At 42.9% G+C, this 17,616-nt stretch overlaps 1 protein-coding gene and 1 long non-coding RNA gene across 5 annotated transcripts in view; one reads left to right on the top strand and one right to left on the bottom strand.

Annotated features, from left to right (window-relative positions):
• Window positions 1-465: 465 nt before the first annotated feature.
• Window positions 466-9,728, top strand: LOC140637928 (uncharacterized). The gene is made up of 2 exons (XR_012035033.1): window positions 466-1,463; window positions 2,618-9,728. It is a non-coding gene; the product is annotated as an uncharacterized lncRNA (long non-coding RNA).
• The window catches only part of LRRC8C (leucine rich repeat containing 8 VRAC subunit C), an 84,431-nt gene continuing 72,048 nt past the window's right edge, over window positions 5,234-17,616 (bottom strand). For all 4 annotated transcript variants that reach the window (XM_072834401.1, XM_072834402.1, XM_072834404.1 and 1 more), the window contains one exon: window positions 5,234-11,734. In XM_072834401.1, the coding sequence (XP_072690502.1) occupies window positions 9,461-11,734 (2,274 nt within the window). In that variant the 3' untranslated portion in view covers window positions 5,234-9,460. The remainder of the gene's footprint in view (window positions 11,735-17,616) is intronic.

Raw genomic sequence — 17,616 nt, 5'->3', positions numbered from 1 at the left:
CATGAGCGAGGGGAGCCCGCAGTGAATGGTTTGAAGATGAGTAGGCTGGAGGGAGGCCACCGATCCTAGGGCAGCATCACACGGCCCTGGTGCACATGGGCCCAGGGGCAGGCTGCCCAGCTGCGAGTCATTAGTTGAAACTGTCTGCTGGAGAACATCTCTGGGACTTTTCTGGTCCCTTTGCTTGTGAGTAATTGTTTCCTAGAAAACTTTTCCCAACCCCAAATGTTCCTCCTGGAGCTGAAAGGATGGGATCTAACAGAGAAGGCTGTGGAGAAGCAAGGGGTGGGCGTCGGCTGGGCCCTGCTCCTGCGGGAGGCAGGGGAGGCCAGAGGCCCGGGAGGCCGCCTGGGGAGGCCGCCGGGGAGGCCGCCCTGGAGGCCGAGGAGGAGGGTGGGGAGCTGGGCACCGGCCACCTCCCAGGCCTGGAGGGGAGTGGCAGCTGAGGCACCAGGCTCACGGGCTGGTCCAGCTCTCTCCACCTTTCAGCACAAACACTGATGAGACTTTTCCTCTGATTACTGCAAGTCATGGACCGGGGGTGCGTGTGTGTACACGGGCGTCTCCAAGCACCGCAGGAAATTTGGGCTGTCACTGGGAGAAACACAGGACAGTCAAATAAAATTTGTGAAAGCCCCTCTCGCTTAAACCCTATCAAAATGTTGAAGACTTAAAAAACAACTCTTTTAAAGCTGTACATTTATTTTAGGAAGCCCTCCCCAAACCCAAGCAGGGCCCAAACTCGGGCCGCCACCAGACCAAGAGTCACCTGCTCTATTGACTGAGCCAGCCAGCTGCCCCTGGTTAGGTTCATGATTTTTAAGATGCGAGTCAATAAAATGAAACGGTGACTTGCATGGCAGTTGTATTGTAACAAATTCTTCCAGGCTCTCCCATCTTGCCCAAGGAAATTAGAAACAAAGGAAAATGGTGAAGGGAACATTAGCCTGCTGATTTTCTGGTTTTCTACAATTATCATTGGATATGCGGAGGAAGATACTGTAAAATGTACCAGCGTTATTTGGCCTCTGTGGGCCCTGGATTTACTAGCTGCAGTTGCTAGTGAACAGTAGTCAGGGCCAGGTGCTGCCTCTGGTTGAAGAGACTGGTGTGGCTTATGTCACATTGTAATTTTCACAGAGGCCACCACAGGATCTCCTTGTCTACTTATTCTTCCAAGGGGACATTGACACTCCTCCCATTGAACGGTGGGGTCTGTATCCCCTCTAAACTGGGTGAGTTTCAACCAATACAATGGGCAGAAGTGATGTCACAAAAGTGAGGTCATAGAAGATGATACTGCAGCCTTCTGCCTTTTAGAATCGTCTCTTGGGAGGCACGAGGTTTACATAGGAGCTCCGGTCACCTGGAGGCTGACACGCGGTGTGGCAGCTCGGGCTGTACGGAGAGGCTCAGACGAGGTTCTAGGTGATCGCCAGATGTAGGAGTGAAGACGACTCCAGGTGATGCTAGCTCCCAGAGTGGAGTCTTCCCAAATGGGGTCCCAGACCCCGTGGAGCAGAGAGAAGCTGGTTTTGCTATGCCCTCCAAATTCCATATCCACAAAATCTGGGAGTATAAGAAAATGGTTGTTTTAACCTACTAAATGTTGGAGGGGTTTGTTACATGGCAACAGTAGTTGGAACAGATAGGAAACAGGAGCCTTATCTAGTCCCCAGTCCTCCTGAGAGATTTCATTGGACAATTAGAGAGCTTCTTGAAACATTATTTGAAAACCTCTGAATTAACCAATCTTTAAGGGCTCTGAATTCTATGTTTCTAAGAATCCTGGGATGTATTAGTCTTATTAAGAAAGAGCAGGATCTTGCCTAGTGCTATGGGTTGAATCGTGTTCCCTGTAGTGGCCAAGGACAGGCCACCCTGAGATGGGCCACTTTGGCATGAAGATAATTTTGAGCTGAAGGCAAATGAGGCCCTGAGAAAGTTTTTGCCTCTCCCTTAACTACACAGAAGAATCTAAACTGAAGTCTTTCCCAGAATGAGGTTTATCAGCCGAGATGCACTTATCTGAGTGACCTATCTACATGGTCCAGCAAACATCTAATTACCAAACATCTGCTCTTCTTCCTGCCCTGGGAATTGCATTTCTTCCCTTGGAAGTCCCAGACCTCCACCCCCTTCTCCTTAGTTCAGGATGACATATAGATCTCATTTTTCCTGTTTCTAGGATTTCCAGTCTGTGTGGATTCCCCATAGGTATGTCATTAAAATTGATTTTTCTCCTGCTAATTTGTCTCATATCAATTTGATTCTTAGTCCAGCCAGAGGGACTTTGAAGAGGACACGAATTCTTGCTCTCCGGCACCCTAAGAATGATGAAGTCCCAATCCCCTGTACCTGGGAAAGTGGCCTTATTTGCAAATAGAATCTCTGCAGATTATCATATTAAGGTTAAATTATTAGGGTGGGCCCTAATCCAATATGATGGAATTCTTATAAAAACAGGAAGCCACCCGGGTGGCTCAGTTGGTTAAGTGTCTGCTCAGGTCTTGATCTCAGGATCCTGGGATTGAGCCCTATGTGGGGCTCCCTCTCCCTCTGCCCCTCCCTCCATTCATGTGACTTGTGTTTTCTCTCTCTCTCTCTCTCTCATAAGTAAAATTTTTAAAAAAGAAGAGGGAAGTTTGAACACAGAGGTAGACACACAGTGAAGATGCCAAATGAAGATGAAAGCAGAGATTGAGTGACGCACCTGTAAATCAAGGATTGTCAAAGATTGCAGACAAACCACCAAAAGACAGGAGAGAGGTGTGGAGCAGGTCTTCTCTTACAGCCCTTGGATGCCACAAGCCCTACTGACACCTCGACCTAGCGCTGTGAGATGATAAATTTGTTTGTGGAAGCTAGCCCACATGTGGTAGATTGTTATGGAAGCCCTAGGAAAATAATCCATCCCCGAACCAATGTGGACAGGGCTGATGGCCCCTTCAGAGCCCCAAGGCTCCCAGTTACAGAATTAGGCTGTCCAAATGTTAGAGTATAATTTTAACAAGATTACTCCACGAAGACTATATGAAATCATAAAGGAATCCCAAGAACCATTGCAATTAAGATTGAAGAAATATTATGATTTTTATATTAAAATCACTGCTGGAAGTTTATTATTTTTATCTTAGACCATAAAGGAGATATAAAACACAAAAGTATGTGCTGCCTCCTTTGTGTCACTTTTCCCAAGAGCTATGTTACCTGGATCTATTACTAAAAATTGAACTAATAAATATTTTTTAAAGGGTTATGTCTTGGGACGCCTGAGTGGCTCAGAGGTTGAGCATCTGCCTTCGGCTCAGGGTGTGATCCCAGAATCCAGGGATCAAGTCCCATATTGGGCTCTTTGCATGGAGCCTGCTTCTCCTATCTCTGCCTCTCTCTCTGTCTCTCTCTCTGTGTCTCTCAGAAATAAAATCTTTTAAAAAACTAAAAAATAGGGCAGCCCGGGTGGCTCAGCAGTTTAGCGCCACCTTCAGCCCAGGGCCTGATCCTGAAGACCTGGGATGGAGTCCCACATGGGGCTCCCTGCATGGAGCCTGCTTCTCCCTCTGCCTGTGTCTCTGCCTCTCTCTCTCTCTCTCTGTCTGTCATGGATAAATAAATAAAATCTTAACAACAACAACAAAAAACCCTAAAATAATAAAAAATAAAAAAATAAAAAATAAAAATGAGAAAATAAATGGTGATATCTAAATGTAACAAGTTGAAATAAAATAAATTTCTTGAAAGATTAAAAAAATGAAGAGAAGGCCCATTTTCCACTTGTTTGGAAACTTTTTCTTTTTTTAAGATTCTTATTCATTTGACTCAGAGAGAGAGAGATCGAGAGAGCACAAGTAGGGGGCGTTGCAGGCAGAGGGAGAGGGAGAAGCAGACTCCCCACTGAGCAAGGAGCTCGATGAGGAGCTTGAGCTCATCACCCAGGATCATGACCGGAGCCAAAGGCAGACGTGTCACCGACTGAGATACCCAGGTGCCCTGTTCACAAACTTTCTAACAAGATTCCCTAAATCAAAATAATCAGAATGGCCAGTTTGGTTTATGTTTGGTAATAACACCTTTGTCTAATACTATGTCTTTTATGCAAAATATTTAAACTCTGCAAATACTTTCATCTAAGGTATGCTGATCATATTCACGTTTGTACCTTGCTTTGTTCAAATATGAAATCTAAAACATATAGCCTGCATTCAAAGAATTGCTCACAAAAATAATACAGCCTCTCGTTTTTTTCTTACTTGGATACTTAGGATAATATTGAAACTTATACTCAGAAATACATAGGGTCAGAGTATCTCACAGAGTCTAAAATTGTCTTTAGTGACTTCCCTCTTATATACTTCTGAACACAAACAAAAATGCTTATATCTCACTAGCCTGAACAATAGTGAATAACTGAATCAATTTATTCAACATCAGTGTTTATCTCAATATTATGCATAAATCAAAGGGCCAGAAGATGGGCCATTGGAAGGCACCAGTGGGCCGACTTCTCTGTATGTGCAAGTTGCCCTGAATCGCCAGCTCTCTGCATTCTACTGCATTTCTCAGCTCATGTCTCCAAAATTTCTCGAGCTGCCACACGATCCTGTGTGAGTTTCTGATGCACACACTCACAGGGCCTCTTGCCACACTCAGAATCCTTCTTGGTCTCAAGTCTTTCTCCCAAAGGCTATCAGTTGATTATCAGTAAAATGATGGAGTCACAAGTGACTATAGGAAAACACGGCAAGTGACAATTTAGCTTCAAAAGTTATTTTCTTCTGCGTGAGTGGCATATAAAGTTTTCTTAAAAAGGACTTCCATAAGCCCGAAGGGTATGTGGCTAACAAGGGGAGGCTTCCTAGCTGAGCAGAAGCATCCTGATTCCTTTAAGTAACCACAATCATTACCGTGGAAGTGTTTTGTGAAAGCTGCGCTGGACAGCAATTGCATAATCTGATCTGGCAAAGGCACAGCCGCTGCACTCCAGACTACATATTAAAGCACTAATTACTCAAATGGAACTCCAGGGGCACCTGAGGTGGATGCAGCAGCACAGTGAATTAAGGAAGGAAATAATTAGTCACAATTGCAGAAACTCGCTAAACACGAAGTGAAAGAAGGCATGCTGCCTATTTCCTGCACAGTACAGAGAGCCCTAGCAACGGCATATGCAAAACCCAGGAGAAATGCAAGAGATAAACACAACTTCTGTAATCGAATAAGGGACGAATCTCAATTTTGAATTACAAAAATGACTTTATTTCCGTTATTTTCTGTTCCTATGTGCTACATAGCCAAATAACATGAAGACATTTTGTCAGGAATTTGCGCTTTGATGAATCGACTCTCAAGCATTTTCTTGACAGTCTTAGAGGTTTTACCAGCATTTGACACAATCTGGACAGACAGTGAGAGAAAATAAGTAGCAGAAAAAGAAACAACTAAGTGAGCACATAAGGCATTGAGTTTCAACTCCAGTAAAAATACTCATTGGAGAGGCAGTCAGGTCGGGGAGGAAACAGTATTCAGCAGAGAGCAAATCTGTACCTACGTTTAAAACCATGCATAGGAACCATTACTTAACATGGCCAACAGGTTAAGTTGTTCAAAGTACCCCTTTTCAGGGTCTTCTGATTAAAAAAAAAAAAAAAAATCCCTGGGCCAGAGGACACTCTTCCCTCTCCCCAGAATGAACTTAAGGATATTACCTGTGTCAGTACATGGCTCTGGGAAGAGGCAGTAAGAGTGGACACCTAGTTTGAAAGGCTGGTATGAAATTGTCCTAGAAGCATGTCGCTGAGGCCTAAATCTGATAAATCAATTTTAGTACATGTGCTGCCAAAGCGAGCACTAAATCTGATAAATCAATGGTAGCATTTCCCTCACTCGTAACTGGGCTGTTTTGTTCACTTGTCTTACTAACTTAGGGTCACTACAGGAACCTACTGTGAGTTCTTGAGACCCTACCAAAAATGTGAACTGCTTGGCTAGCATTATCACATTCAGAATTAATGGGAGAACACAAGTGGAAATTATATTAAAATTTATCTTATCCATTCACTGCTAAGTACTGCTGACCATTTTCATTCATAAAGATGGATCATGAGTGTTCACTGTTTAAGTAAATATAGCATGACTCTTAATCAGGGATTTGGTAAGAAATTAGAGAGTCGAATAAACTACTTAAAAATGGACTTTTTAAAAACAATAGAACTAGAAAAACAAACAATAGCAAAACTCCTCTTGGGGGAAATGGTAAGAAGAGACACAAAGAATCTGTCTTCTCTTTCTTTGTCTCAGAAATCATAAGACAGCATATTGCAAGAACTTGGACTTTCCTCACCCCAAGTAACCCGAGAAAGATTCCAGGTTGTTTAAGATCCTCTCTAAGAAGACAGCTTGAGAGGCAGATAAAGAGGCACCTCTGAATGAACAAAATACTCATTGCAGGCATATTTTCCAGGCCTTTCTGAAAATACAGTGCTGCTGAACAGGATGCCATGTAAATTGCTGGAAGTCTTTGCAGTAGCTACATGGGAAATGTAATGGCAGGGAAAAGGTGGGTGAACGACAAGAAAAATTTACAGTTGTCTCACTGTATCAAGAACACATATATTAAAGTGTTGTGTTAAAAACAAAACAAAGCAAAAACCTCATACATAATTAGTTTTCTGAGGTGTGGTCTTAGGTGAGTTCCACTGGGGTATAATTATATGCTCTGCTTCAACCAGACCATCACTGGAGACCTGTTCTATACTTAACCATTAAAACTGACCCAAAAGCATACCCATCATGGGCCTCAAGCAGCCATAGGAGATATGAGTACATGTGGTGCTTTTATATTTACATAAGCAGCTTCTCATGAATCCTACAGAGATTGGAGAAATAGAGCTAGTTGTTCCTTTTTAGCAAGAGCACTTGTAAAATACAGAAAGGGAATAGGTAAATACCCCTTTTACACTGAGTTGATCCATTAAAGGACTTTAGAAAAGTCAGCAGTTCATTTACCTGAGTTTCCCATTTAAAGGCTAAATGTAATTGAATACTTTTTGCTTATAAATGTGAACAAAAACTTGTAATATTGAAAAGGGCCAGAGTCAGAAAATTGAGACTCAAGATGGAATTGGAGACTTTTGAATTTTTATAAAATCTAATAGAAACATCTATGAGTTTTCCTTATTAGTTAAAACATAAAGTCATAGAACAATACTGATTTACTGGATGTTATTTAGAATTTAGGTTAGGGGTCAGCCTGTGAAATCATTAAGAAAACAAATCAGAGTCTTTTGGAATTGTGAACAAATTTTACAAGTGATAAAACTACTAGTCACTTTGGTTATGAACCCCTGTGACATGAATTAATACCAGATAAAGACTTCAGCATAAATATGATTTTTAACCTGAATAGATCCCTTTCAAAGGGTGATATAGAAAATAACTATAAATTTTATCCAGAAAAATAGTGCACCCAGTGTTGTAACAGTAGTTATTTAAGCTTACCTTTCAACAGGGTATTTCTGTCATGATCAGCCATGGAGAATCTTCCAAGTCTTTTGTTTCTTTGTTTAAAACAAAGAGGGCTGTGTTTCTAAATACAACCCATTATTTATAATCAAGATCCTAACCATATTCTGGAATTGAATATTGTCTCCTATAAGAAACATAGCCATGTGACTACCTTAAACATATCATTTCAATTCTAGGTGGGAAATAAGTTATACAAAATCACTGTTCCAACACTTTGACATAGAGCAGAAACAATAAAGCAATCTGGATTACATGATTTCATTACTAAACAAATGAAAGCATCTCTTTCCCAAATCCTTCACTCCACGACATCTCATAGCATTTCAAACGTGACTGAGGTACATGTATCTGCTGAGTAGTTCTGTATATGACTCTGTCTATGACTCCAAGCAGCACTGCGCAAAATCACCAGGATCAAGGAGCAAAATTTAAAAGCAGTATTTTGAAACCCCAAATCATCTTTCTATTTTCTTTCATTGTTAAGTCACAAAACTCTCTGAGATCAGACTAGAGTTCCGAAAACAGTCAGTGTGAATTTATCACATAAAACAATATTCCTATGATCCGTAATACTGGTCACGGGTTGAGGGCACAAATAGTGTTTTCATTTTCCTGTTCTACACAGCTTAAGAATCAGTAGCAGATTTTGCCCAAGATGCATATACTACGTTGGCTTAAATACGAAGATAAATAAAAGCTCTGCTGACCATCAGACAAAAATGATTTCTAAGTGGCATCCACTTAGCAATTTATTCACCCCTTTTGAAAAAAGTCACAGAACCATTTTAGATGAGATGCTTATTTTAAGCCAAAAAGCAGATGTCCTGTGCTCACATCACTAGCATCCGTAGCAAGGGCAGGATTTTGGAAGATCCATTTCATAGATGTGGATTATTCTGCATAACAGGGAAAATCTGAATAGATGGCCACCCCACCCTGGCCGGAGCACCCAGTGCACTTGAGTACAGCACACCAGCTCTTTCAGAGAGCGCTTAAGCAGTGAATTTTCTTTCTCTCTGATGTACCCACATATCAAGATATCAAAGATAATTAAATTACTTAAAAACCAGGCTTCTGATTCTGATTTTTAATTTAATTACCTATTTTAATTAAAATAAATCTAGCTTCTCTAAGGTTGTTCACCAGTACTACATAGCAATATTAAAGGTGGGGGGAGGGGAGCCTCTGTATTTTGTTTTTAAAATGATATCTTTGAAATGTTGGTGGAAATGCAAGTTAGATTATAAATGACCAATTCAGATCAGTCAGCCATGGAAGATCATTGTTTTCACCCACTTATGAAATCCTAGCCTAACAATATCACATTGACTGTCAGGTATATGAAATAACACAATTCAGGGTTCTGTTGGAGATGAAGAGTAATTTTAAAAACAACAGTCTGTGACAATGCACTTATGTGAATTTACACTCCAGAGAGGAGTGTTCTGTAGGATGAAGGACTTGGCCAATGCAGAAGGCAGCTGGTATTACAAGAACTAGCACAGACTCCTTGGCGCATACATGATGAAAACAAAAGTAAGGACCCTGTACAGGTGTAAACAAGCTAAAAATGGCATTGGCAAAATATCTCTTTCAAAAATACCAAAAAGCATGCAACTCAAGATTCCCTCCCTTCCATAAGAGTGAAATGACAAAAAACAAACAAACAGATGGAACCATCTGTTTCTGTCAGTAGAAAACAATAATAGATACATCAGGTTCCAGGACAAATAAAACTTTAAAATATTAATGTTGAAAAAATACAATTAAATTTTTATTAAAAAATACACACTCCTTACTCAATCTTGTGTACATTTTCTTTTGTGTGAAAGAGGAAAAAAATAAAATAAAATAGGAAAGGCATCAAGACTACCTAGTTATTTATACTGTATTTGGTAGAAGCGCGTTTCGGTCAAGCTTTAAAGCAAAAAATCAGTTATTCTGCTTTCATTTGCTCCCGGACGTCGGAAGGCAGAGTTTCAAACAGAGCATCCTCCACCACGAGCCCGGCTCGCTTCAGGGCCCGGCAGTCGCCCAGTTCGGGAGGGAGGATTTCAAAGTGATTGCCCTTCACGTCTAAATAGGAAAGAAATAATAAGTTTCCAATTTTCGGTGAGAGTACCGATAGGCTGTTTTTCCCAATCTTCAGGGTTTTAAGTTTCTTGCAGAAATAGAGTTCATCTGGAAGGCTCTCCACTTTGTTACACGTGATGGAAAAATACTGTAAACTCTGTAGGACTCCGACCTCCGGTGGGATGAACCGAATGTCATTGTAGGACAAGTCCAAGTATCGGATTTTGTTGCATAGGAAGAGATGGGAGGGCAGCACCTCTATTTTGTTGTGGCTGAAGGCCAGGCGCTCCAGGCTGGTGAGTTTCTTTATATGCTCTGGGATGTAGGTGATGCTGTTGTGCCACAGTTTTAGCACTGTCAACTTCCTCAAGTGCTGGAAGCTAACGATTTCTTCTATAGATTTCAGGTTATTCTCTTTGAGGTCCAGTTCCTGGAGGCTCAGCAGGCTGAACACGGCGTGGGGAATGCGTTCCAGGTCGCAGTGGACCAGCTCCAGCTCTGTCAGATTGGTCATCTTCTTTAAGTTGTTGAGCATCACCAGCTTGGTGCCGTCGTTATGTATGCACATCTTCTGGAGGTGGCTGGAAACGTCCACCACTGCCTGGGGGATTTTGGAAACGTTGCTTTTGATTGAGAGGATTTTAAGGCTTTTGAGATCCCGCAGAGACTCAAGAGTGACATTTCTGGAAATATCATGACTTAGAGAGCCAACCAGATAGAGCTCTTCCAGATTCCGGAGCCCATACATCCAGGGGGGCAGCTCCCTCATATCATCAAACTTGACGCTCAAGACCTTGAGGTTTTCCTTCAGGAAAGAGAGGGCTGCGCTGTGGATCTTGACAGAGCACTGGTGCAGCGAGAGCTCCTGGAGATTGTCCAGCTGCGCGATGGTGGCGGGTATCATCACGTTCTTGATGATTTCAAGCTTGAGAGACTGCAACTCCGTGATCTCAAAAACTGTGTCTGGAAGGCCAGAGAGCATGATCAGAGGCAGTTCCAGCCGGTTGTGGGCGTTCGTCTGTAGCTTCTGCCTCAGTTTGTCGGGAGTCCACTCGTTATTTAAGTTCAGCTGTTTTAATTTGTTCTCGCTCACTTCCGACAGGAACACCGCAAATCTCTTGGAATACAGTGGGTCGTACTGATCTATCATATGAAGCATAAAAGCAAAGTCATTTTTCACGTCTGGAATATCATCAATTCCAGTCTCCTGCCGGACATACTCGAAAGAGTATTCCCGTAGAGAACGGTAGAACAGCCAATATAAGGTATAAAGGCACGTCAATCCGTAGATACTTACGAAACACAGGTAGCAGAAGGACAGTTTGGAGAACAAGTGTGCCATGGTGTGGTTACAAGAAAAGTTCTTATATCCAGTCATGTCCTGAATGTCGACATTACAGTCCACCGTAAACTGAACCTTGGAGACCAGGGCGCTATTATAGGCAATGATGATGAGGAATTTTATGACCTTAAGGACAGTCTGGCGAACATACATAGCGTACAGTATATCGCCTTCTTCTACGTGCAGCCTGAACTTCTTTACCTTCTCAAACAAGGCCTTTGCTTGCTCCCCTTCCTTCTTATCCAGAGCTCCTGCAGTGGATTTGTCAACCACGAACTTCTCGGGAATTGACTTTAGGGACTGAGAGTTGACCAGGCTGCCTTCTGGGCCAGACTGGATGGTGTTGGACCTGCTCATGTTGTTCTTCCTGTTGTCCTTCTCTTCTGAGTCCTCCCCAGACACTTCTGATAAAGCCCGGGTGGTCCATGGAGAGTCAAAACACTTGCCCAGGATGGAGATGAAATGTTCTATTTTGGAGCTGGAGCCAGGGAATTTGAACCAAAAGTTGCTGCAGAGCATGAAGACCAGGGTATGGATGAGGACAAGGTAAGGGAAATACTTGGCATACCAGTGGAGGGCTCGCTCATAACACATCTGGTTTATGAAACTGTACTGCTGAAGATCCAAATCTGTCTTTAGTCCTTTCATTTCCACGGTGGCGGGGTTGGTAGGAGATGGTTTAGGGGGAGGCAGCGGGGTGGTGCTGGCAACTGCTTGAGAGACATTTGAAACGGAAGAGTGATTCTGAGAAGGTTGAACTCTTTTCGGAAGGCAGATTATCTTGTCTTGCATGACCTGAAACACAGAAGTAATATTTTCAAATTATATTATTCAAAGAGCTATGATAATGTCATTAGTGTGAAGAAAGCAGCCATAACATCCAATAAATGTCCATTTCCTTTGCCTGGAGAATGCAACGTTCGATTCCAGCACCGAGATTTTATTCCCTGCCCATGTGCTGGGAAAAAGAGATATCTGACTTTGCTCATCATGTGTAAGTTATGACATAAAACACAGCAGTTTTCTAGGCCACAGAAGAACTCACAACAAAATAAATATTTGAGGAACGCTCATGTATTTTAAAATTTTGCATTTCTTCTTTCACTGGAGCCTGGGAGAATCAGTCATTGGTCTGGGAAGTACATCCCCTTATCAGACTCGATCTTGAATTGGACGGCTCCCAAGATTAGATGGGCTTGCATATGAGAATTAACAGGATTGGCAGCAGGAAATGTTGGAAGAAATTCCTGTCTTTATCATTTCCCCTTTACTTTCTGCCCATATCCTGGACTGCATGCATAGATGGATCCAAATGGCCTTCATAAAATGGGAATTCACTAAGCTTTTATAAAAACCATTTCATCTCTCTGCTCCATAGTAAAATAATTAGGTTTCAACTTGCTGGCTTTTCACACAAAATGTTACATTGAAAACTTTTATCCTTCCAGCAATATCTCAATTTGTCGAAAACAACAACAACAACAACCACCCAGTAAATCCTAAGAATGTTCAATAGTCTCACAACACTGCTTTTTTGGTAAGAGAGAATGCATCCTTTTTATTTTATTTTTTTTAAGATTTTATTTATTCATTTGAGAGAGAGCAAGCATGAGAGCACAAGCAGGGGGAGCAGCAAAGAGAGAGAGGGAGAAGCAGGCTCCCCACTGACCAAGGAGCCCAATGCAGGGCTCGATCCCAGGTCTCTGGGATCATGACCTGAGCTGAAGGCATATACCCGTGACCTGTTGGGCCACCCAGGAACCCTGAGAGTGCATCCTTTTTAAAGATGAAGGAGTATGAGGCCAAATACTCTTTGAACAACCTGGAAAAACTGTCCCTAGGAACAATAAACAAACAGTTCAGAGGGAAAATAATAGCCAAGGAATTGACAGCAGTAACATGTGGAATCAATAATGCAGGGAAAATCTACTTGTACCTTAAAATGTCAAATGGCTGGAAATCCATAGCTTTCAGTGATTCAGCAACAACAAAACATTTAGCGATTTTGCTAACAAATAGCAAAGTCCTTTATATCGATTATAGAAGCAGAAATTGAATCCATTGCAAAGTGGGCCACTGTGGCAGGGGAATGTGATCACAAGTTGGTGACCGGAGAGATACAGCCCAGCAGACAGAAGTACAAGGTCTGACAATGGAATGGAGCAACCAACATGGAGCAGAGTGCCCAATGCAAAGGAGACCACCAGCATGTGTCTGCTGAGAAAAATGAATGAACCCAGAACCAACACTGGAACTTCCAGTTCTGAATTGCATATGTCTGGTGTGTTGCCCATCCTGGGGGCAAAGGTAAGGATAGTGATTATACCGCTGACAACAGAAAACTTCTACTATGTTTAATATGCAACTGACCCTATCCTAAAAATATCACGGGTATTCATCCTTTTAATTGTCACCTGAATCTGATGAGGCAGGTACTCTTATTACTCCCATTTCATAGATGAGGAGACCAAGGCCCAGAAAGGTTAAGTTACTAGCTAATGCCATCTTGCTCAGGCCACCTGGACCCAGAGCTCATTTTCCTATTTTATTTTACTGCATTTCTAGAATTAAACCAAAAAGATCCCAATCTGACTTTATCATAAGTAACAAATTTCCTTATGCAAATTATGCCCTAGGAAAAGAGCTCACTTCTTCAATACTGTACGCAAATAACAATGAAAGAAATGAGGTTAGGGGAAGAAAGGAAATCTCACTATAAAAGAGTTTATAACTATAAAACAGTTATAAACGCTCTGTCCTGGAAGATAAAGCAGGGAGCAATTACTTACTATGTCAATCAGAAGAAGCAACAAGAAATCACACACGTGACTGCATTTATAGAATCAGTGATTACAGAGATGTGAGAACAGAGCAGTGGTCTTCAAGTGTTTTTATCACTTACCTATGTCAGAGAAAAAATGCTGAGCGTGCCCACTCAGTATATGTATGTCTTATTCATAATTACATCCATAAAGTATTGTCAATCCATACGTGAAATATTAGAAAAGCATAATTCCTTTCCCTTGAAGCTTAAAATAAATACAGGCATACCTTGAAGATATTGCAGGTTCAGTTCCAGAGGACCACAATAAAGCAGATATTGCAACACAGCAAGTCAAATGATACTTGACTTGTTTTCCAGTGCAGAGAAAAGTTACATTTACATTAGACTATAGTCTATTAAGAGGGCAAAAGTGTCAAAAAAAATGTACACCGTCATCTGTGCTTTCAGCAGGTCATAATCACTAGTCACAGATCACCATAGCAAATATAATACTAATGAAGAGGTTTCAAACATTGCAAGAATCACCCAAATGTGACACTGAGACATGAAACAAATGCTGTTGGAAAAATTGAGTCAATAGACTTGCTCGATGCAGCATTGTCAGAAATCTTCCATATGTGAAAAACACAGCATCTGCAACGTGCAATAAAGGGAAGTGCAATAAAATGAGGTGTGCCTGTCTAACTAAAAGTTTTCATTTTTATCTCACATCTCAACGCAGCATCCTTTGCATTTCTGGTGGAGGGGGTGTCAAGGACTCTACCTCGGAAACCCCTGGAATAGAAAATAGCAGGAGGAAGTCTAGACAAATGCCAGACTACCCTGAAGGAATACAGGAGAAAGAGAAGTAAGCAATTCAGTGTCTGGGGTCATGTTCTGGATGTTTTCCCATTCACGGTCTCCTTTAATGCTCCAACAAGTCTGCAAAGTAAGCAGAAGGTAGGGGCTGGAGATGAGCAGGGGAAGGGAGCGCCTCCCTGAGCACCTTTGCCAAGAGTGACACCTGTGAGCTGGTGTTAAGGTGGCATCTTCAGCGTTGTGACAAAAACACAGAAGAATTGGTTTGTGCAAGGAAAATCAGTTAGAAGGTAAAAAGGCAGCCAGGCACCTTCTTCAAGTGCTAACTCCCTGCCAAGCACCCGGGCAGACGCCCTGGCCTGCGGCCCGGCCTGCACCTCCCCAGCTTGCTCCTAATGGTGGAAGACGACAGACGTCTGGAGCTTGCCTTTCTGGGGCTTCAGGTTATGCGCTGCACACGGGTGCCAAGCAAGGGGCAGGGGTGCGCTGAAGTCCTGCTGTACTCCCCGCGGCGGGATAGAAGCCCCATCCTCTTGCGGCTGTCTATGGTCACAAGGTGGGGGTACCTTTTTATATTCCGCACAAAGGAACCTGCCTGGCTAGCACCTGCCGTTCTCCCCATTCTGCAAAAGGAAAAGACCAACTCAGGTTCAGAGAATGTGTATAACGTGTCCAAGTTCACATAGCCAGGAAATGGTAGTGCGGGAAGTTATTTTTTGATTTATACTATTATTATTTTTAATGATTTTATTCATTTATTCATGGGAGACACAGAGACCTGGGGAGCCCAATGCGGGACTCGATCTCAGGACCCCAGGATCACGACCTGAGCTGAAGGCAGATGCTCAACCACTGGGCCACCCAGGCGTCCCGGTAGCACAGGAATATGAACCTGACTTCTGTCCTCCTACCACTGCACGCGGCTTCTCATTTCACCAGGCTTCTGCGAGGAGGGCTTCAGAGAACAGCCCAGCGCAGGGGAGGGGGACAGAGCTGATCTCCCTCAGTTCCTCTCAGTCTCCTGATGCCAGATTTCCCCTTCGGTCTTCACGAAGACAGAATTTTTTAAACGTGCTCACTTAAAGCCCAGGAGGAGAAGGACGGTTCCAGCAGCTGTTAACTAATCAGAAGTGAGCACAGAGTAGAAAAAACGCTGGAATTCAGTTCCTATAAACAATAGGTGCTCCTGCTGCTGAGAGAACATTTCCTAAGAAGATTCTAGCAGGGGCACCTGGGTGGCTCAGTCGGTTAAGCCTCTGCCTTCAGCTCAGGCCCTGATCTGGGATCCTGGGGTGGAGCCTCGCATGGGGGCTCCCAGTTCATCAGGGAGTCTGCTCGTCCTCTGCCTCTGTGCTCTCTCCTCTTCTTTTCTCTCAAATAAATAAATACAATCCTTTTTAAAATTTTTTTCATTTTTATTTTTTAAAAATATTTTATTTATTTATTCATGAGAGACACGAGAGAGAGGCAGAGACACAGGCAGAGGGAGACACAGGCTCCGTGCAAGGACCCCCACATGGGACTCGATCCCGGGTCTCCAGGATCACGCCCTGGGTGGAAGGCAGATGCTCAGCCCCTGAGCCACCTGGGTGCCCCCTTTTTTTCTTTTTTAAAAACAGAAGACTCCAGCAGAGACACAGCTCAGAGGAGAATTCCCAGAGAGTGGGGACGCAGGCAGGTCGCCTAATTCAGGTCTAAGAAAAGGAACAGCGCAGGTAAGGAGTCCACCTGCAAGAGCAGACGGGAGGGTTTGAGCGTGAGATGGCCACAGGGTGGAGGCAGGAAGTGGCCCCGCACGTTCAACACACAGGGTGCTTCTGAGCATTGCAGCCTTGACAACTGGGAGAAGGATCTGCATTCTCAAAGGGACAGTAAAAAAGGGAAAGACAGACAAAAATAAGGCAGCCAGGCTCCCTAAAACAGCAGCAAGAACCACAACAAACAGCTCAGGTATTCTGTGGTATCTTTGTAAGAAGCAGCAGCTCGTAAGAACTTGAAATCTTTTTTGTTTCATCTTTCCTGCTTTTTTGAGAAATTTGTTAGTTAACCTATATACCTCACTTCTCTTTAACTTTATCCGGTAATTTAAAGGTTAGAGCACCAAACAAGCCTTACAGAAAGGCTGCAACACGAATTTCAAAGGACTATCAGGGTTCCAGGCTGCTGGTCTGCCTGGGGGGTGAGCAGGGAGGAAGCCCCCCTTCTGCTCACCACCAGCTCTCTCTCTCTCTCTCTCTCTCTCCCTCTCTCTCACACACACACATACACACACACACACACACACACACACACACATACCACAATGCATCAACAATGTAGAGGAATTTCACCCTTTTCATATAGAGGCAAGCCTCAGAATGCCTTTGGAGGAAAAGGGTTTGGGAGTAGGTGCTAGATGTGTGTTTGGGCAGGAAAAGGGATAGACTGGATGGGGAGGGACATGGGGTCAGGGAGAGGAAAAAAATGGAAAAAGCAGGACAAACAAGAGAATCCAATCCAAAATACAACAAAGTGAGAAAGTTACTATCCTCGAGGCAGATATGAGGATAATTCTTGAATAAAAAAATCATCTGTGTTAAGGAAAATGTCTAACTTGGTTTGGGAGCCGGGAGGGGTAGGATACAGAATAAGGTGAGTCAGTGACAGCAAAGGTCAGGTGAAGCCATGGCAACGAAGATGGTTGACCCTCCTCTATAACGGGATGAACAGGCCTGGAGGTGGGAGGAGGTGAGTCAGCAGAGCAGAGGGGCCAGAATCAAAGAAAATAGGTCAGGCAACATGTTAGGAGGCTGGAATATATAGTCATTATTTCTATTTTGAGATATAAGTATCTTTTAGTCTTGCCCAAAACTTTGGTAAAATCTGCTACGTAGACCCAAGACACACACACAGACACAGAGACAGACAGACAGACAGACACACACACACACACACACACACACACAGCTTTTATGAGTAAATTTCAGAAAAATCACAACAAAAAGGAACAAAATTTCCTGCTGGGATCAAAATTGTACAGACAGGGAGAATTTGCCTGGGATAGTAAAAATCTATAATCCAAACCATTTCCATGGAAGCAGGAACAAGGACCATA

The sequence above is a fragment of the Canis lupus genome, chromosome 8 (genome assembly GCF_048164855.1).
Source record: "Canis lupus baileyi chromosome 8, mCanLup2.hap1, whole genome shotgun sequence".
Taxonomy (NCBI): Eukaryota; Metazoa; Chordata; class Mammalia; order Carnivora; family Canidae; genus Canis; species Canis lupus.
Note: the sequence above shows the minus strand (reverse complement) of the source record. Positions and strands in the feature narration are given on the sequence as shown.